Consider the following 21,588-nt stretch of genomic DNA (forward strand, 5'->3'; position numbering starts at 1 on the left):
ATCAGTAAGAGGACATATTTCAGAGTCACACAGGAAGCTTCCCTCTCCAAGAAATCCACCTTGACTGTGCATGAGTGAGATAGCTGTTGCTAGGAGACACCGCATAAAACGTTTTTTCCTGACAGAAGAACAACACTTTTTTTCACTAATTTAAGATGAAAATGTAAGTTTACAAAAATGCTGCATAATATATCTATTGTACAAAAGTCGAGACACAGCCCATCCACAAAACACAAACCACCACAGCTTCCTCGACTTTGGCCCTTAGGACAATGTCCTCTGCAAACTTTCAAGTGGAGGTGTAAAGCAGAAAATGACTTCATTCATCAACTTTAAAGACTGAAGTAAAGCATAGCCTGTGCTTTTTCTGTCAATAGTTGTAAAATGCAACTGAATCAGTAATCAATGGTCAGTTTCCTGTTGGAGCACAGAAGGGTGGGCTGACAGCTGTTGATTTGTGAGTCCACCCGAGTCAGCAACTCTCCCAAATTCCACAGGGGATCAAGAGAGCAGATATCGGGGCAATGTGTCGACGTGCAAAACATCCTGCTAATGGTATTAATTTGCTTGGAATGAATTAAATTAGACCTTCCCCAGAGCAGACCAGGGGGAGTGCACTGGGGCATGACGACAGGCCCGGTTCAGCTTGGCCAATTTGACCAGGCTGTTTGTGCAATTACAAATCAATCAATCAACGGCAGCATGTGGAAAGATGAGATAAGAAAACGTGTGGCGGCAAAGGCCTGTCTATATGTACTCACAGTAACCACCGTGGACGTACGAGGTTGTATTTTATAGACGTTTTGGATGTTAACCATGGGTTTGTTTACCTATCGGCTTATGCAAATGATGACTTGATTAGATTTGGCTTGGATTTAAAATGTCGTAGCACACATTGTAGCGTTGTTAACATTTAATATGTCTGGACATATAGAGACAGCTAATCACTAAACCTCCATGAGTTCACTCGTCAAGGTGAAGGACTGTAGTATTAGCATGAGCCAAGATCCTGCATGAGAGCGAGAGGACAGCGGTGTGTGTCTGTATTCCCCTCGTGCTGTCAAAGTTAATACGAGGGCTGCCGGTGTCACCGTGGAACATCATCCGAGTGTCATTAAGGCGGAGGCTCCTCGCTGTGGTTTCTGCCGTGGCGACAGCAGGTCATCCGCGCTGGCAGACGGCGTCTGTGTTGCGGTCCCCCCCCCCCCCCCCCCCCCCCCTTCTGTTGCCACAGATCTGTCAAGCTGACGGGGGAGGAGATGCACCTGAGAGCTTCACCTTGTCCACGGGACACCATTGTCTGTAACAGCCTGTGCTCGCCCCTGGGGAAGCAGCCCATCTTGGGAGACTGTTTACTCAGGTCCACATACGGCAAGAGGCGTTTGATAATGCCTCTCAAGGAAGGAAATCTGCATCTGATGCAGGTGCAGATGTTGGGGTCCGGCCATGGCGCATCCTAGTCTGACAGCGAAGCCAGACGTCTTCACCAGGGGAGAACCAACAGGAGACACGCGCACACACTCGCACAAACACAGATGCGAAGACACACAGACACACACACAAACACACACACCCCTCCGTCAATCCCCAGGCCCAGCCATCAGTCCAGACACCTGTCTGCCCCCCCCCCCCCCCCCCCCGCCAGCCTTGCCCCAGGAGAGGTGGGCTGATATTCATGCTAGCTCACTACATCATGTAGACAAGGTCATTACAAAAGGGATCAATTGAGCACACAGGCTGACAGTCACGCAGGGTTTTGGCATCGCTTGTTTAAAGATGCCGGCAAACACCGGGTTAGAATCACTTTCCGTCTCGGCTCTCTGGGAAGAAGGGGCCGGGTGAGGGTCAATAAATGCCCCCCCCCCCTCCACTCCTCTGAACCCCCCGCCCCACACAAACACCAACATTTACATATCTATCTCATCTTCGCTGAAAACTCAGATTGAGTGCTTCTGGCACATGTCAGATAACTGTGTTACAATTTAACAATTCCACAGCAGCCATTTTTATCCCAGTCAACGAGAAACGTGGTTAGTGTTACCATGGGAGTCAGCGGTTGTGTGAGCATGGCAGCTAAGCTAACGAAGTTAGCTTAGTGAAGTGCAGCCAGCAGACAATACTTGTGTGTTTGTTTACGGGATTCCCCAGGGGTTGTGCTTATATCGTGGATGGTAAACCGTTAAAATCCTCTTTTAGGGTGCCCCTGTAGCTAGCGTGAAGTGGGCCTCTTTGGGGGGTTAAAAGCAACCTCCTCTGGAGGCTTTGTTCCTCCAATCTCGTTACAGGCTCCAAACCCAATCAAGTGGAAGACAATGGGAACCGTTGGATAAAGCTGGGAGGGCTGGTTCTGGTCTTGAGATTACGCCTGATTGAACTCATTTCAGGGATGATTTGCCTTGACGGATATGAGCTGCTTGGATTAGTATTGAGTCTCTTTGTTCCTGATTGGGGAAGGGGTCAAAACAACCTTCCACCAGCTTAACGGTTTGCCTGTTTTAGGTGTCACTTGACATATTCCAACAGCTTTGCTTATGTTTGTGATTTTGGGCCATTTCAAGGGACGGTGAACTGAATGAGAATGAGAAATATAAGAACTTCTATTTTACATCTTTAACACATCCCATGTGGGGCCTGGTTATTCCTGAATGAATACATGGATCACTATCATAGAGATTCGTTAGATCTAGTCTAATCTTGTTCTGGTGTTCCAGGGCATTGATCCTGTCACTTGTGTTTTAGCTAATATAAACTAAACAATCACCCTCTCTATTGCAAATTGGTTGGAGACACTTTAATGTAATTATCATCTATGAAACGTCTCTCTGGTGCTTGGACAAAAGACTCCGCTCAAATTCGCCACACCTTCTAAACGCCCTGATTGATTTCTCGATGGCTCAAGAAACAATGGTAAACATTTAATTACATTACAGTGTTGTTATTCTCTCTGTTCCCCGTCATTGTGTCCCTGTGTTGTCACTGGCGCCCTGCGATAACATTTGCATATTTAAATTGGATCAGCTTGGTTGGGCTTGGCCCCTCCCTCTGCACCCAACCTCTCCACCACACCCCACCGACCCCCCTCCCTTCCCCCCCCCCCCCCCCCCCCCCCGCAGGACCCCCCCCTCCTGCAGCTGTTCTCTCTGAACTCTGAAGTAAAACTGTAATCCAACATTCTGGGCAGGGGAAAAGGTCCGAAAAACAGGATGTTTGAGATGGATATCAAACCAATCTGCACTTGAACACAAATCACCTAAGCTCTCTCTGAATTGTATCATGCATGTATCAGTTTTTTCCCAACCTACACCGAAATCGAGAACATTCAGTTTGAATTACAGTTGTATTACACAACCATAGAAAGAGTTACCTCAAGTGTGGCAGACTCAATGGCTTTTCTCAAGGCGAGACCATGTTTATAACAGTCGTACCAACTGTTGGCTCATCCCTTCTAGTTTGAGGTTCTGGGGGACGTGGGGCTCTGTGTTGCATGGTTTTCATGTGATGAAACACTCCTGTACACTGCTGCTAATTGCGAGCGTACCAGCAGCATAAGGGATGGGACAAGTGAACGACTGTGTTGAACAGAAATTTGAAGGAGTGGCATATGGTCTTTGTCTCTCTGTTCTGCCTCTTTTTCTCTCTTTCTCTTTCTCTGTCAATTCCTCCTTTGCTCTCTCTCTCTCTCTCTCGCTCCCCCTTTTTCTCTTTTTCTCTAGGTGCTAATCAGAGATGATCACAAGTGCTGTTACTTTCTGAGAGCCGAGCAGTGCAGAGCTTGTACTTGTAGTCATCATTATGCCTGCCTCTCCTTGGATCTCTTCTCATTATACAGTCCCGTGTCTCAAATGCAGAATCTCTTTCTCTCGCTCCCCCCTTTCCCCCTGCCCGTCAGTTCTCTCTCCTTCCTCGAAAATACCCTCTCCATCTCTCCCTTTCCCTTCAGTCCCCCCCACGTGGTCCCCTCCTCTTCCTCTGCTCCCCGTCCTCCTTGTCCTCCTCCTGTCCTCTCTGGTTCTTTCCCTCGCTCTGTCTTCCATCTCTCCACTGTGTTAGAGTGTCTAATGTGGTGTTGTGGCCTGCCGGGCCCCAGCAGGGTCTGTCCCCACAGCTGTGCTCCCCTCCCGACAGAAGTTGGTAGGGAAACTGACGAACAGACAGGCAGGCAAGTAGATAGGCAGTCATCCAGGCACGGCTCAGAATCTGACCGTCAGTGTGTCTCAGTTTGCCTGTGTGTGTGTGTGTATGTGTGTGTTTATGTGTTTGCCAGTGTCTGTTTGGAGTCTTAAATAAGAGCGGCCGAAGCTGTATCCGACCCAGCTGATTCCCACTAATCAGGGTCGTGCACAACCTCTTGGTAAGCTCTGATAAGCACCTCCCCTCTCTCTCACTCCTTCTCTCTCTCTCTCTCTCTCTCTCTCTCTCTCTCTCTCTCTCTCTCTCTCTCTCTCTCTCTCTCTGCATCTCTCTCTCTCTCTCTTTCTCTCTCTCTGTGTCTCTCACAATCTCTTTTTCTATCTATCTACCTATCCATCTCTCCTTTATTCTGGCCCAATCCCTTTATCTATCTCTTCCTCGCACTCTCTCACTCCCCCCTCTCTCTTTCTCTCTCCCTTTCTCTCTCGTTCACACCACAAACACACATACATCTGTTTTCTGTTCTGTCTCTCTCCTTGTTTGACCCATCCTCTCCTCCACAGAGCCATGTGACCACTTGGCTATGGTAAAACCTGCGCTGACTTGGCTAAGTGGATACTGGACGGCCCTGACCTCCATCACCTCAGCCGGTCTCATCCTGTCAAACTAAAATGTCAGCTTCTGTTGTGTGTCTGTTGTATTTATTCGTTGTCCGTAGTTTTAGTTCTCTAGTTCAGTGAACAGTGCTCTAATGGCATCACTGTGTTTCCTCACTATCCTCTTAGTCCACATGCAGTTCACATGAACAGGTGTCTGGACGGAAATGACCCAGTTCTTCTTTTAGCCCGCCGACTCCACCCCTCTTTAAACCACAAAGCACAGGCTCAAAACAACCCACAACTGGATGTTCTCTGGCTCTGCTGTGGTCAGGTGACCACTAGGACTTGCCCTCTGCCTGTTGGTGTTTATGTGTGTGTGAGTGTGTGTGGGTAGAGGTCATGACCCGGGCCCAAAACCAGCCAGTTCCAGGCACAGGCAGCGGAGGAGGAGCCAGCTCAGCACTGGACAGCGCCTGGCTAATTTGCTCGGCTGCATGCTTCAGCAGGCGGGGGGGGCGAGGGCTCCCTTTATCAACCTAATGGCTGTGAAATGCCTGAGACGGATGTGAGGGGAGGCGGGGCACCGGGGCAGAGGGGCGGGGGTTGGGTGGGCTGTGGGGTTGTGGTAAGAAGAAATGGGGGATGGGTGTGTGTGTGTGTGTGGACCCCTTGGCGATAGGGGGTGTGGCCAGCTCGGCTCTCCCTAGGGAGTGAGCTTCAAAGGGATTCTGGGAAAACTGAAAGAAAAGGATCTGTATGCATCTTCTTCTTGCACTGTCACTCATCAGTTACATCAATATCCTTATCCTGTTACTGGTTCTATTCCAGTAATGGAAGTTGTGGATATGGATAGGATGTTTAGCATCACTGCTTATGGCTTGGATGACTGACACTGGTGGCTTTACGGTCAGATTGATTTAGAGGCCTTTTCTACAGGGATCAGATTTATGGTCTGGTTTCATTGAGTGCTCGGGTCCTCTCAGTGAATAATAAGGATATTCAGATCCCCCCAACTGACTCTTTGCTTGAATATCATACAAGGTCAAACTGAACTGTCATCAATAATTCATCAGAATTCTTCCTACATTGATTTCAAGGGGTTCATATTCTCACTCTTTTTTTGTACATGTTAATGTCCATGCAAGGGTGCACATGCGCACACACACACACACACACTACAAAAAAAATATATTCTCTGAAGTGCTAACTGTGTCTCACTAAAAGATTCATGACCTGCTCTCAGTGCCTTCCTCCCACTCAAACTCTCTCTCTCTCTCTCTCTCTCTCTCTCTCTCTCTCTCATCTCTCTCTCTTTCTCTCTCACACACACACACATACACACACACCCTCCCCCACAGCTCCTATCCTGCCTCTGCTGTTTGCTCAAAGTGGAGCGGCTTCAATGAGCGCCCTGCAAACTGAAAAGGAGGGAGGCAGAGTGTGAGAGAGAGAGAGAGAGAGAGAGAGAGAGAGAGAGAGAGAGAGAGAGAGAGAGAGAGAGAGAAAGGGAGACCGAGAAAAGGGCAAGTGAGTGAGAGAACGATCCGAGCGAGATAGAGGGAGGGCAAGTGACCGAGAGAGCAATAGAGCGAGAGGAAGGGAGGGAGGGACGGCAAGTGAGTGAGAGAGCGGTAGTGCGAGAGAGAGAGAGGCAGAGAAGAGAGAGGGGGAAAGAGAGTACGGGATGAGAACGAGAGAGAGCGATGAGAGCGCGCGCGAGAGAGAGAGAGAGAGAGAGAGAGAGAGAGAGAGAGAGAAGAGAGAGAGAGAGAGAGAGAGAGAGAGAGAGAGAGAGAGAGAGAGAGAGAGAGAGAGAGAGAGATGGGAGGTGCTGCATCAGCCCGGCACACTCAGGACGCAGCAGCAACAGCAGCAGCCTGGGCTTAGGGCTCTATTGTTCCCTGTTTTCCAACAGCAGAGCTGGTTCTCCCTGACTGACCCAGCAACCGGAGCCAGAGACAGAGAGAGAGAGAGAGAGAGAGAGAGAGCCAGAGCGAGCGAGGGAGGACAGTAAAGGAGCCCGCACAGCCTTTCATTCACCCCCGGATTACCCTATTAGGACGACCCGTGCACCCTCGTGTGAGAGGGACAAAAGCAGAGCCGCGCTGCCCTCCTCCCTCCCACACCCTCCAGCTCCGCGTGCGCTCGCCTCGGAGAGCCTCGGTCTTCTGGTCTCTCCCCCCGTTTTTGGTTTTGGCGTGGATATCTACTGGCCGTGGGGAAGCCATGGGCTGGCCGGCGGAGTTCAGGGGACGCTTGGTGTCCGGAGAGGGGCACTCCCCCCTCTTTGGAGGCTGGCAGCACTGCTGCTGCTGCTGGGCGTCTGGGAGGTCAAGACACAAACCGAGGAGGATACCAAACCTGTCTACGTCTGGCAAACAGGTAGGGTGCCGCCCGCCTACTCGCCTCCCTCTCCCTCGGTCTCCTCGCTCGGCTTGATCTAGCTGGAGAAGCAGGGAAAGATCAGTTGCTAGAAGTGAATGACCCCCTCCCATCTGAGTGGTACTGTGTCAGAGACCCTCCCTCCCACCCCTTTATCAAATATTGATATCAAAATGTTTGTGTGTGTTTTTGGGGGTGAGGAGGGGCAGTCGAGGGTAGAGATTAGTGATGGGGAAAGCCCCAGAGCTTTAGCTCCTGGAAGTCTTTCCCTGAGGGTGGTTTCTTGCCTAAACACCGCTACATCCAGGAGTCAGTCCCGGGGTGCCTGTGCTTCGGGTCTAGTCATTGTCTGCAGTGCTGTCGGTTGAGTTCTCATCTCAAGCCAGATCTCAGATTCTGGCTTGGCTTTAAAGTAACTCCCAATTGATAAGTAAAAATTAAGCATGTAAATCCATCTACTGCTTAGTACGAGAGAGAGAGAGAGAGAGAGAGTGAGAGAAAGAGAGAGAAAGAGAGAGAAAGAGAGAGAAAGAGAGAGAAAGAGAGAAAGAGAGAGATAGAATAAGATGAACCTAAGTTGTTGAAATTGCTCTTTGCTTTGAAGTCGTCGTTTATTCCCGCTCCTCTGTGGTTGTAACGTGTGAAGAAGCGTGTTCAGGAGGGAAGAGGGCGTGGGGGGGGGCATGTTGGAGCCATTTTTGCCACGCTGCGTGGTACGAGACCATATTTACTGCAGTCCCTGAGGTGGATCCCTGCTCGCCCTGCCGAAGAGCGGGGCTGGATCTTTTGATGCTGCTGCTCTCCGATTCACTCTCTACGACTCTCTCTCTCTCCATCTCTCTTTCCCTCTCTCGCTTTTTCTCTCGCTCACCGCGGCGGGCGGGACTCGTTCGGCACTCCCGAACCGCTATTGGAGCCATTCGTCATGGCTTTGACATGTGCGTTTGAAGTGGCGTGCCACGGCGGACTCTAAAGCTACCGGGGGAACGTGTAGAGTTTGAGTGTGTGAGCGCGGGGCAAGTGCTGCTGGGGGAGCTGCAGACGACAAAGCTGTCGGAACGCAGGCCGGCGTTCATGAGTCAGGACCACGTCACAGTCGCCTCCATACATGCTCTCTCTCGTGAGGATGATGGAGGTGGGAGCGCGCGGCGCCGGAGTGCTGTAGACCCTAGCGGAGTGTTGCTGTGGGTGGACTGCTGCAGCCCCGGTGTTCCGGCACAGCGGCTGTTTCAGACGGTGGCTCCCACCCGTCGGTTAAACAGAGCCACATGGTCAGAGGAAGGCATTGAGTGTGCATGGACGAGTGGGCAAGGGAGTGAGGGGGGAGTCAGGGTGGGGGGTGGGGGGGTGGGGAGTTTGTGCTCTTTTTCTCGACCTCCTTCTCTCTCCCCTCTCTGACTCTCTGTTATTCTCCTCTCTTTCGCTCTTCATCCATCCCTCTCCCCGGCTCTCCCCCTCACTCCCCCTTCTCTCTCTGCCTCCCCTTGCTCCTCTCCCTTCTCCCCTCTCCCCTGTCTGTGGATCAATGAGCTGGTTTCTCTGGGACCCTGAGCCCTCTGCAGCAGCAGATCAATGAGGACTCATTGCTGGCCTCATCCACCCAGATGGGGCTGGATCAATGCCTTGTCGGGTTGGGAGTCCTGGGCAGAGACGCGGTCATCCCATGGAGGGGGTCACACCGCTCTCCCCTAATGACATGATACATCACTGACTGGCCCTGGTCATGCTCACTGTCGCATGTCATACTATATCTGTGCAAGAGGTCCAATTGTTACCGATAGCGTGTTCAAGTGTGATGCTGTTTGACTTGGCTCGACCCCCAGGAAAATGACTGGAAGCAAAGTTTTTGTATCAACATGACTGAGTGTGAGGTTTAGTCTGGTTGGTTGCTGCCAGCTTTATGTTTGATTTTCCAGTGATAATGACATCTCTAGACCTAGAGAGGGTAACGTTCACAGCCTAATGGCCACATGTTTGTTTGGGCCCTTGCCTTTGTTGTGCCAGCCCCCCTCCTCCTCCCATTTTTGTTTTTGTATCTCTGTGTCACTATCTCTCGTTCTCCCTCCCTCCCTCCCTCCTTCCCACCCACCCTCTCTCTCTCTCTCTCTTTCTCCTTTTCTGGTTAAAGGCATGGAGCACAGAGTAGGAGATTAAGGATACAGGGAGAGAGAACAGATTGGCCGCTCCAAGTTAACCTAGATACAGGCATGTTTATGTACAAACACCCTATCAGCACAACAAGCTGCTTTAGCTTGCTTAAGTGGGAATGTGCTAAAAAGTGTGCCACAAAATCTTTTTGGGGGGAACATTCCAGAACCTCCTGCATTCACGCAACGTTGTTGAGGAGAGGTCTGCAGTAAAATGACATTTTGATGAGGTCCCACGAGCCTCTCAATGTATGGCCCTGTCCTTCATGTACAACACAATGAACCCAGACACTGCTCAGCACTCCTCAGTCTGTGAGGGGGAGCGCAGGGGGAGGGGAGGCTGGCTGGGGGGGGGGGGGGGGGGGGTGGTGGTGATGAAAGATTCTCTTCAGTGACAAATAGGCTAGATGTCTGTGTGTGTCTGCAGAACAGAATCAGATATTTGAAGGAATGATGTTTCTGGAGTCAGGAGGATTCCCATATTTCCCACTGGGGTAGGTTATTCGTGCAGGTGATAGAAGGGGGCGCTTTCATGAGCACTATCTTCCTGGCATGATGTGGGGAAGGGTGAGTGGAGAAAAAGAGAGGGAGAGAGAATGAGAGTGAGAGAGGGAGAACAAGAGAGAGAGGGAGAGAGAGGCACAAAGATGCACAAATAGACAAAGCAAGAAGTCTCCATAAGTGATGTGAATTCCCTGAGTGATTTCAGTTTATTTTCCCTGATATTTTAATAACCACCCTCAAACCTTTCCAAGGCCAACGACACTCAAAGAATCCGAACACACACAGACACGCTCTTAGTGTGTCTGCTGATTGCTGCAGTGCTTCAACTGCATGTCTGTCGACGTTTTGTTCCCTCTGAACATTCCTGTGGAATCTTCCTCCCTTTTCACATCGTCATGTTCCAAGATGCACCTGCTGCTCTCTTTGAGGACATCCCCGTCCTCCCTCCCTCGTCCCATTCAGCTGGTCATCAGTGGGAGTGACGGCCTGCACGGGGACGGTCACATCCTGCTCCGCGTCCGCGGGACAACAAAGGCGTTGCCCCGGGTTCACCAGAGTGTCCAGCTGACTGATGGTAATTGACCAGGCAGTTCCCTGTCTGCTGTAGAAAGACATCCCGAATAACGGGCCCCTATTGAGGGATATAAAATGACCGCCCACCCTCACTCCCACCCTGCCGGCGTCAGCACAACCCCAAAAACGGAGGCTCCACACTCCTACTATTGTCCCCGATAGAAGGCGTCTGTCACAGATGCTCATGTCCCCAACTTCACACAAAGAGGAAGCCCTCACCTAGCGTCCCCCAGCCAGGGCCCTTTGTTTCTCCGCCCGCCCCGCCCCCTCTGCTGTGAAGAGTGACCTCTGACCCCCCCCTCCCCCCGAGGGTCCTCGTCAGCACATCACCAGGGAGCAGTGAGTGTGAGTGTGTGTGTGCGCGCGCGTGTCTGTGTAGTGAGGGTAGAAATGGAGGGGAGGAGTTCACTGCGGTTTTGTGAGACCAAAGTGTCAAGTGCCTAATTCAAGCATTTCCACTTGCTTCACTAGTTGTGTGCGGGGTGTGTGTGTGTGTGTGTGTGTGTGTGTGGCCGTGAGGAGCTCGAGATAACCTCCGGTTACTCTGAAGTGGAGTATGTGCACTCAAAGAAAACACATGGACATTCACAAAAGATTAAACCCATTTTGTTGTTGGGAATTACACTCAGTCATCAGATTGCATTGTTCGGAAGAGCTGCAGCAGCACCATCAAGCCGTAATCGAGGAGGGTGAAATGATTTCTGTTTTCCCCAGGATTCATCAAGTGCCAAATTGCAGCCATTACGGTGGGGGTGGGAGGGTGGTGGGCTTTGAGGAGAAGCAGAGTCCAGCTGTTCGTTTCAGCTTGGCATTCAACTCCAGGTGGAAACACAAGAGGCACCCACTCACCCCCCCCCCCCACACACACACACACACACACACACACCAACAACACACACACGCTTGCATATATGAACACAAACACTGGCACTTGCACACCAAACTCAACTCTTTGTCTTTCTCTCTCTCGGCTTCTTTCAAAGCTGATCACATAGACCTTCTGTTTTCATGGTATAGCCGTCTGTTCCTCTGGCATCACTGTAAGCTTGCTTACATATTCTCCTTCTTCTCATGAAAAGCCACAAAGAATTTCTAATCAGGTACCTTTGAATATTCACACCAGTAGACAATAGGAGAGTGACAGTGCGATTTGTTTCGCAGCCACCTCCCCATCCACCCATTCACTCCTCTCCTTTTTACACACACACACACACACACACACACACACACACACACACACACACACACACACACCCACACACACACACACACTCACACACACACACACACGTGCATTTACTCTCGTCCCAGTGTATGTGTGCATGTATGTGTGTGTGCAGCACGCCTCATTACTCTTAGTGAAGGGGCTGATAGTGTGGGATGTGTGGAGCTGTCAACAGCCCACCTACAGGCCCTGGACACGGGGAGTCTGGGTAATTACACAGGAGTGGCGTTTGTTCGATCCTGCCGCTACTCCGGCCCGGGGCCAACGCCTCGCCTCACTAGCCTCTCTCCCTGCTGATGAGATGCCGGTCCGAGCCACTGTACGCCGCGCCAGCGCACATTCCCCCGGTGATATACACAGTATATGACTGCGCCGAGCAAAGGCTACTGGGTCATTACGGCAAGACAACATTTCAAGACGAGAAAAATGAAGATGAACGATGTGAATGAACAAACACACTGCATGGCCCAGTAGCCCATACTACAGGGTGACTCCTTTGTGCAACTTGCCCCTCAAGTAAACCAACAGTAGCATTCCCGTGTCCACGGGGTTCAGTGGGTGACCAGTAACCAGATTACAGTGTTTACCAGTGTCCCCCCTCAGGAAGTTACCTCGGGTAAATCTGCTGGGTCTGGGTCTGCTCACGTTCTCTGTGGAGGCTTATCGGGCCCACAGAAACGTGCAGGGGGGATTGCACTAATCACTCTAAGTGCTTGCCCCCGACACCTTGCGGAAGAGACTTGTCTCCGCTCCTGCTGTAGCAGTCCGCCCCTGCCAGCGTGGAGGATCTCCGAGCTGAGCCCTTTACACAGGGCTTTAGTCCTTCTTATCTTTCACCCCTCCAATCCCCAAAACACACATGCACACTTGCAAACAAGCACATATACACCCAAAACACACACACTGTTAGCTGGCCGCAGATGTTATAGGTGGGAAGGAGTGTAATTGCTAGACGAGAGAGTGCTGTGAAGTGCCCTGCATTTGAAAAAAGCAAAGACACACACACAGTTCTGGTAGCTGGTCAGAGGAGTGTGTGTGATATAAATAGAGGAGCTGACAACAGCAATGTTAACCTCTGGCAGTCAAGACTATGCAGCAGCACAAGCAATGGGGGAGAGAGGAAGACAAAGAGAGGAAATACACTGAGGGGAACAACAACAACGATAATCTTGTATTGGTTTGCCTTTGAAGACTATTGAGATTGCATTTTAATTATGTTAGGTAAAAAACTGAAGTGATTATGTTTGTATGAAAATGCTTGCACACAGACACAGACACACAGACACAGACACACACACACACACACACCACTTTCAATAAACAACCCTTTTAAACCACAGCTTATTACTCCATTATTCATAGCTGCTCAGTGAGAAGCATGAGCTCCTGGAGTACAGAGCAGGCAGCAGTCAAGCTCAGCTTAAAAAGGCCCAGAGGAAGTCACTAGAGTCAAAACGTGCCCGACGTTATGAAGTGAGCTTTCTGGTTCAGGGTCAAATGAGACACACTTCATCTTCAATAAATGATAGCGTCCCAGCGTGTGGGTGAAGACACACTGTCATGGCTTGCCTTTAGAGCCAAGGGTTAAACCCAGGTGACAAGTGCAGGCATAAACTATCCAATGACAGCGGACTATAGTGTATCGTCGGGGCGAAACCACTTCCTCTCATCTCCGCTTCTCTAAATCTTCACATTCAATCATCGGTAGACGATTTAGCTAATTGAAATTGGGGGCTCTGTCCGGAACGAGTGTGGCAGCCCGGCTGAGAAGAGAGGGTAGGAGATCGATTGATAGTAAGAGGATGAGATTGATGCTGCTGTTCGTGGTGGAGCGTTTTCTCTACTCCACCACTTCTTTGGTGAAAGAAAACTTATCCTGTCATCGCTAAGCACTCCATCCAATCAGCTCATCATTTACACTGCATCTGGTCTATTGTCATCCTATCACTGTCGTCCTATCACTGTCCTGAAACTAGGTCACATTTATCAGATACAGTAATTGGCCGGCCTGGTTAGCCCAACTTGAAGTCTTCTGACTTCAGAGGGAAGACTTCTTTGATCCCGTTGACGCAGTACATCAGTAATGAGGGGATATGTTGTGTCTTGGATCTCCCCATTTCAAATCAAGCGTCTGTAGAACACAGTAAACAAATGCCTTGTCCCACAACCATTTCAAAATACACAAACCAATCGTTTAAAATAACTCCATCCACCAATGAAGACGCAGCTTCAAAGGACAGCTCATCAGGTGTCACAGTAAGAACCAGTCCAGGGTGACTTCTTGTGCAAGGGATGACTACACAGCAGAGAATAGGACTTTTGTTCTTAGCTTCCTGCTGCTGCAGAAGAAGGGTTTGTCCAATCACCATCCAGATCACTATCAAACCACTCATGGTATGTCTATGTGTGTAGGTGTGCCACTGTACATGTTAGTGAGCTATGTGACCTGGATTCCAAAACAGCGTGTGTTTTATGTGTGTGTGTGTGTCCTTGACAGCTGTAGGTGGTACAGTACGTTCTGTTAGCTGAGATCCACTTCTTGGCTTCATTAGGCATGTTTTGTGTGGAGGTTGCAGATGTGATTTGCAGGTGAGCCAGATGATCAGCTTCCTGTGAACACCCCAGACAACAGCTAGCTTTGTGACTCTGGCATGAACCTCTGAAACACCTACTGGAAACAAGCAGAGAGGGAAATCAGATTGTGTCTCTGTTGGATGACAACCACTACATCCTTGCCATTACACTGCGTGCTGGCTTGCTTGCAGCGCCATCACTATGCAGAGAGAAAAACGCTGTGAAGTGTTTTCAAGAGGAGATTTGATTATGGAGGCAGAGAGAAAGGCAGCCAGCCTCGGTCAGCCAGCCAGTCAGTCATGCATTCGGCTAATCAGCCAGTCAGCCAATCAGACAGCGAGTCATTTGGCCAACTAGCCAGCCAGTTGGTAAGTGGTAAGTCCTTTAGCCAGTGATGATGGTGAAGAGAGGAATGAGCAATCGCACTAGTCTTCTTCTACAGCATGGGAACCTCACACCTCTATGAGGAAGCTAGTCACTCACACACATCCTTATCACGGGAAGACACACAAACACTTATACGTACAAAACCCCCCCACACACACACAGGCATGCACACAAGTAATACCATATGGTGCCATCCACCACTTTTCTTTCACATACTGTACATATTCAGTACACTTAAAATACTCTTTTCTTTAGGTACCAGAGGAATCCACGGTGTGTTAGTCCCCATTGTGACTGTGGTCTAAAGTGGGCCGCGCCCTAGAAACGGCTGCCCTACTCGGAGCTAGAAGGGGGATGGGATTGAAGGAAATAAAGACCCATTCAGCTGGTCACTGTCATTTTATCTCAGCCACTGTGCTCATCGTTCCCCAGTGCCTTTCCTGCCCAGGCCAAATGAGACATATCCCTCAAAATATGGACTGAGGGGGATTTAAACACAAAGACAAACTTTGGGGAAAAGGGGAATATTTCCACTGTGAGGTTTCTTCATCGGCAGGGTCTACAGAGCCCAGTTAAGTGAGTTACCAGAGCAGGTCGATTCATCATGGTTACGGCAGCCAATGGAGCATACCCCCCCCCGAGGACCACTCCCCCAAATCATCCTCTTTCCCTCGCTCCCTTCCCACAATGCACCATTACCCACAAGCCACCAGCCGCCCCCGACACCTCTGGCTCATCGGGTCTGTGCACTGTGCGATGCACTGCCTGGTCGCTCACTTCCAGTTGGAGGGATGCTCTTTCCGTGGCGCACACTATGCCACAGACTCTGGTGTGTACGTTTCGCTACCTTCGTGTTATCCTAGTAGGCCCCCGCACGTACACACAAACGCCCACAGAAGCAAACGCGGGCACACAAGCCCATGAAGGAGGGAGGAAGCCCACACTGGGAGGAGGGGGCAGCGCTCCAGAGCGAGAGCTGTACTGGAAGAGAAAGCAATGGATGGAGAGAGGAGGAGAGGGAGTGAGAGAGGACGAGGGAGCGAACAAGTAAGAGAGGGTGAGAGGGAGAGGCAGAGATAGAGAGAGATAGAGAGAGAGAGAGAGAGAGAGAGAGAGAGAGAGAGAGAGAGAGAGGGCGAAAGAGAAAAGAAGAGAGAGAGAGAGAGAGAGAGAGAGAGAGAGAGAGAGAGAGAGAGAGAGAGAGAGAGAGAGAGAGAGAGAGAGAGAGAGAGAGAGAGAGAGAGCGTTTGTATTAATCTAAATGGCATGGCTTACACTAAGTCCTGGTCATTACTTATATAGGAATGTAGGATGGATTATAGATTAGAGTTTATTCAAAAACTTTATTTAAAATATCATAAGAGGATTTGAGGGTTGTGCGTTCTACATGAAATGCATCTTCTTTTATAATGCATAGAGCTCTGGTTCCTTTTCATTCTATTCTAATACAGCTTTGATGCGATTTGAATCGAATCAGTCATTCAAGACTTTACCCCTTTTTAAGTCCCCAGTCTTGAAGGGATTGGGGGGGGGGGGGGGGGGAAGTCGCCCTGGTGATGACATGTCACAGCCAACAGGAGCGGAAACTAACTAGCCCATAACCCCTGCTTTCTGGAGGTGGAGTTCTGGATGGTTCTGATGAGAACCGAGGATTCCAGTCCACACCAGTGTCTTCAGTGTGTCTGTCGGTTCCTTTCATCATGATGAAAGCATGCGGCGAGGCGGTGGCCGATGACGACGACTCACACTGCTGAGACAGCCTCACGAAAAGGGCCTGGATGCCTGCTGGGGTTGTCAACACATCACCACCACCACCCCCCACTTTTGACACCTCCACCACCTTCTCACCCACCTCCTCCACCAAAACCCAGGCATGCTCTGAGCATGCACAGAGTCCCTGCCACCTGTCTCTCAGCGCTCCGTCGCAGATAACCTCGGTAAAATTATACTGCCTGGTTCATCATTTACTGCTGCTGTCTTAAATGAAATGTCACCAGGCACGCAAGAGTGCTCCTGCAGTCAGATAGCTGTCATTTGTGTACTACTTGAAGGGCTAATGGCAGGACAACATGACAGCCGGAATTGGTAAGTGAGTGTGTTTCTCTCCCTGCGCTGGTATTAAACAAAAGGGCAACAGTGTGCATCAGTCTGTCTCATTACCCCTGCCAACAGCCCCCGCCTTGAGCCTCCGCATCCAGCCTCGACCCCCTCCCCAGCCCCAGCCCTAGGCCACAGCCTCTATAGATGCGGTCCATCTTGGACTCACAAACCCCCTCGCGCTGTCAGCAGTATCCATGGCAACGGAATGGACTGTATTCAAAGATGCTACTGCTGTGATCTTCATCAAAACAGCCAGTATGGTAGAACTTATCAGATGAGTTTCAGGGGTGCTTTCAAAGCAAACGGTTGGTCTTAAAATTCCCCTTTCATATCTGTGCAGAAATACACAAATAGACACAGAGCTGCACCGACATCTGCAGACCCCACACCCCCCACCCTGACGTCTACACACACACACACACACACACACACACACACACACACACACACACACACACACACACACACCAACACATACACACCTGCTGGCCTTGTAGATTAGTTTGGCAGGTGTGGGACCAAGGACAGGATGACCAGGTAGAAAGAGAAAACGGCTACATCAACACTGTAATCTACCATGCTGACAGCTGTCACTTTAACGGCTGTACTTTTCCGTCACTGCTGTGGACCAAACATATTCACTTGTGTGTGATATGTACGTGAGAGTTTATCATCACTGATGGTGTTTATCATGAAGCCACCTGGATTTTTCCTTTTATAGTTGGAGTTGCTTCTGATCCTTGATTTCCAGCTGTACGTTCTATATGCAACATTTGTCCGTTGATTTGGATAGAAGCGACTGCTTAATGAATAGCATGTGAAATGGACATGGAGGGGGGGATGGGGGGGGGGGGAGGTCTAGAAGGTAGAAAAAGGGCAGATTAGAAAGGTCTGGCTTTGCTGTCTGCTTTGTTTCTGGTGATAGCTGCTCCCCGATGACGGAAAAGGGAAAGGGGAAAGAAAGAGTGAGAATGAGTGTAAGATGTAGTTGAGGAGAGGAAGGATGAGAGAAGAGAGACTGATAGGCTGCCTGTGAGATGCAGGCAGGCTGAAGAGGATACCCTGAGTACACGCCCATAGGCCCAATAGATTTATGAGGTGGACTGGCAATATTCAGTAGAGTAATGCAAGCACACACACACACAAATCCATTTGTGTGTTTCTGTGTGTGTGTTGCTCTGTGTGTATGTGCGTGTGCATGCACAGCCCGGGCTGTCAGTCTGTGTATGAGTGATGAAGTCTGAGCGTGTCTCATCATAGTAAGACATAATATAACACTGAGCTGTTCCTCTCTTCTCCTCCCCTCCTCTTCACTACTATCCTTTTCCCCCTTCTCTCTCCTCCTCAGCCCCTGGCACTTATAAAAACAAGTGGTAACTGTCTCTCATTCCATTCCAGCTATACCTACAGGGGAATACATGCCAACCAACCGCCTCAATACACTGTTACATTTCCTCAGAGGGGAAGATGCATTCTATATATTATACATCCATCCAAGTTTTCACATAGGAAAACATTTCTAGAATATCTTCTCAGATGAAACAGACAGTCACATTCTTACACAGTATAATTACGATAAACGAGTACCAAACTGCACAGCTGTAATTAGCTCGCTGCATTGTGCCATGAACACAGACAAGAGCTCTTATGCCTCAGTTCCCTCCGAGCTGCTCTAGTCTGTCTCATTAGCTAACATTGAGCGTCAGCACATGAGGCCTGCTGGAGAGAGCAGCCGTGTGGGTCTCTCCTCTCCCCGGTACTCCTCTCCTCTCTTCTCCTTTCCTTTCTTCTTCCCTATCTTCCCATCCTCTCCTCTCCACTTTTCTCCTTTCCTGTCCTCTTCCCTACCCTCCTCTCCTCTCTTCTTCTATCTTTTCCACTTCTCCTCTCTCCCCTCCTTGCCTCTCCTCCAGGATATTCGGGCTTCAGAACAGTTAGGCAGGACTTGCCCTTTAAACACAAGCCCTGCTGATGCTGGCAGGATGGGGAGGGGTGAAAGGGGGAGGGGAAAAGGATGAGGACGATGGGGAGAAGGAGGAGGAGAGGATTGGGGTGGTTGTTTGATCTCTCACCTGCTGGGTCCTCTTTAAACTGGTCTTTCTGCTGATGGGCATGATCTGTAACCCGACCTGGCCAGGGTACATCAGAGGGGTGTGTGTGTGGAGGGGGGGGGGGGCAGCCTTTCTCGCACTCCTGCTTGCTGTGCTAAGCACGTTCCCCATTCCACCCCCATGACCCCTATGCTCCCCTGCCTCCTTCACAGGGAAGAAATCAAATAGTCCCAGATCCCCCCCCCCCCCCCCCACCCCCCACTTTAATTTTGGGCTCTGATTTCCTCTCAAGATGGCATCCCACTGGGCTGCTGCACCAGGAGCATGGGAGCCTGGACTCTGGCTTCCTGTCATTGTGTACAGTGGGCTGGCCTGGTACACCCAGCCTCTTGTGACCCCATTTCCTATGTCCTACTATACTTTAGTTAGACTGACTTCAATAACCTGTTTTACTGTGATATCATCTGTTCAACCACCACATCAACCTCACGCTAGACCAGATTATTATCAATCTGGAAGGTCAATCTGGAAGGTCAGACCTTTAAATGAATAGTACCACTGGATTTGAATGCAGTCACAATAATCTGGATACATCTGGAAAAGACTTAACCTGCTCTGAGTAGTAATTAAGGTATTCTCAGCACTTCCATCCTTACTGCGTATGGCAACCAGACAAAGCTTTTGAAATCTCCATTTGAACACAGTCCAACTTTGTGTGTTCAGCCGCGATGACAAGATTTGGTCTAAAAACAGGTGCCTCTTAAATCTACCTCACCCCTGACCTCACCCAGCCTTAAGCGGAGGCCACCCAGAACAATACACCATCCATATTTAGAGACAAAACTCTTTCTTCTGATTCAATTGAATTTCTAAGAAAAACAGATTGTGTGTGTGTGTGCTGGTGTGTGTGTGATGTCCTTCCTTTGTTTTGTGTTTCTGACGTCCCGTGTAACAATCCTGTGGTGTTGCCTCTGAGGTCATAACGTCCACAGTGCCAGACGTTGTACAATACGTGACGGGTGACATCACCACCCAGGGACTTATAAACCCTATTATGACTCCCTGTGGAGTTCAAGAGATTCCGTCATTTTATTGTGAAGGGGATCATCTTATTATGTTCTTTTGTTCTAAAAGCAGAACATAAATTTTCACCTGTGCCAGTAATATCAGTAATATGATATCCTGTGATTTACTGTCTAATAATATATATATATCATTGTGCTAAAAAGCAGTATAGCAATAAATGTGAGGCAATTGATACATTTATTTGATTGGCCTAGAGCTATGTGAGGGTCTGGAGTTATGTGATAAGTAGCCTACATGGTTCTGATGAAGTGGGATAGTCTATCTAGGACTGTCAAGTACAATTCAATCAAGTATATGGTGTACATTGCACCGCCCAAAGATACAATAAACATTCCATTAAAGGTCTCCCATAAACAATTACTGTACAGGGAATGTGCTTTGGTACGCTACGAAAGAGCTATAAAGTATTTACATGCTTTACTAAAATGTTTGTAAAACAGTTTGTAGTGGGTGAACAGTAATTGAATCAAATGAGAAAAACAAATCAAAATCACAACCACAATAAAAATGAAAGTGCTGAGTTCTTCTGCAGACAGCGAGAGGTGGGCTTGTGCAGGACACTCCTACAGCTCATTCACCTCGCCAGGAGAGTTCCGGAGAAAGGACCCTGCTGGACCCATTCATCTCCTGACCGAAGAAGGGTGACAGCACCCCACGCCCACCTCACCCTTTGCATCAATGTGACTCCTATTCATCCTCCTCCAACTCCAAACTGTGCTCTCAGGAGCACTTCAGGCCTTGTGGATCATTCCAAACTAGCGAGACAATTACATTTTCTCTTTGAAAATTAGTAGCTGATTAGTTTTAGAATGGGTGTGCATCCCCATCTGAATGCAGGGTCTGGGCTAAAGGTTGTCACCAGAACCATGCAGCCTCACCCTCATTAGCTAATTAGACATTGTTCCTCACACAAATAGAGGACGCTTGTTTCTGATTTACAAACCCCCGGATTTGTATAGGATTCATGCGGCTTAGCTTGTCAGCCATGAATTGACCTTGTGTAGGCTACCTCTACTCAAGATAAAGGAGGCAATTTAAAATATTTTTTCTTCAGTGTTGAAAACATGTGTCTGTAGGTTTGTTGCATGTCCATGTGAATCCCATTCAAGGTGTTCTAGCTGGGAAACAGGGCATAGAGCAATGAATACAACCCTAATCCCTTTTGTGGAAGTGCTGAATGTAAATGTAACTTCTGTTCCTCAAGGAGATTTAGTTATGGATGTTGAGGAGGGTGAGCTGGAATTAAACTGCTGAAGTTTTAATTGGCTGATCTCACACTGCGTCAATATAAAGCACGTTATTCATTTCCCCATTGATGTTAACATAATTATCTCCTTTCAATCATAGTGTGTTTCTCTTTTAATGAACGACACCACTGCAAGCACATTATTTTTTCACAAACGCAACGAGAGGGCGAGAATACAGAGAGAATAGAGCTCTTGCTGTGCAACACGATTAGATTAGCGGGGTGCTGATATGATTTTAGTTGCCCGTGTCGTAAATATTTTGTTCTTATTGTAGCCTGTTTGTGTCTACGAGCGACACAGGTGAGTGTTCTCCGTGCGAGGATGCGCACAAATATTTCATATAGCCTAGGCCTAACAATGTTTAACTGTACTTGTCGCTTGTGCTTTCATGTTTGTCGTTGTACGACTCTCATACCCTGTAGGCCTAATGACCGAAAAACGCAATAGAAATTGAGATTAACTCCTCCATTCCGAAATCATGCAAATCCTGTAGAGGTCCATCTGGAGTATGGCTACCCACGATTCCATTAGGACAGGCCAGATGAACATCACTGGAGTGCACGGAAGCCATTCTTCAGTTGG

At 49.2% G+C, this 21,588-nt stretch overlaps 1 protein-coding gene across 1 annotated transcript in view; it reads left to right on the forward strand.

Annotated features, from left to right (window-relative positions):
* Positions 1-1,259: 1,259 nt before the first annotated feature.
* The window catches only part of thsd7aa (thrombospondin, type I, domain containing 7Aa), a 74,820-nt gene continuing 54,491 nt past the window's right edge, over positions 1,260-21,588 (forward strand). Inside the window, exons 1-2 of the mRNA XM_062446059.1 lie at positions 1,260-1,424; positions 6,674-7,112. Coding sequence (XP_062302043.1) covers positions 1,260-1,424; positions 6,674-7,112 — 604 coding nt within the window. The remainder of the gene's footprint in view (positions 1,425-6,673; positions 7,113-21,588) is intronic.

The sequence above is a fragment of the Osmerus eperlanus genome, chromosome 20, assembly GCF_963692335.1.
Source record: "Osmerus eperlanus chromosome 20, fOsmEpe2.1, whole genome shotgun sequence".
Taxonomy (NCBI): Eukaryota; Metazoa; Chordata; class Actinopteri; order Osmeriformes; family Osmeridae; genus Osmerus; species Osmerus eperlanus.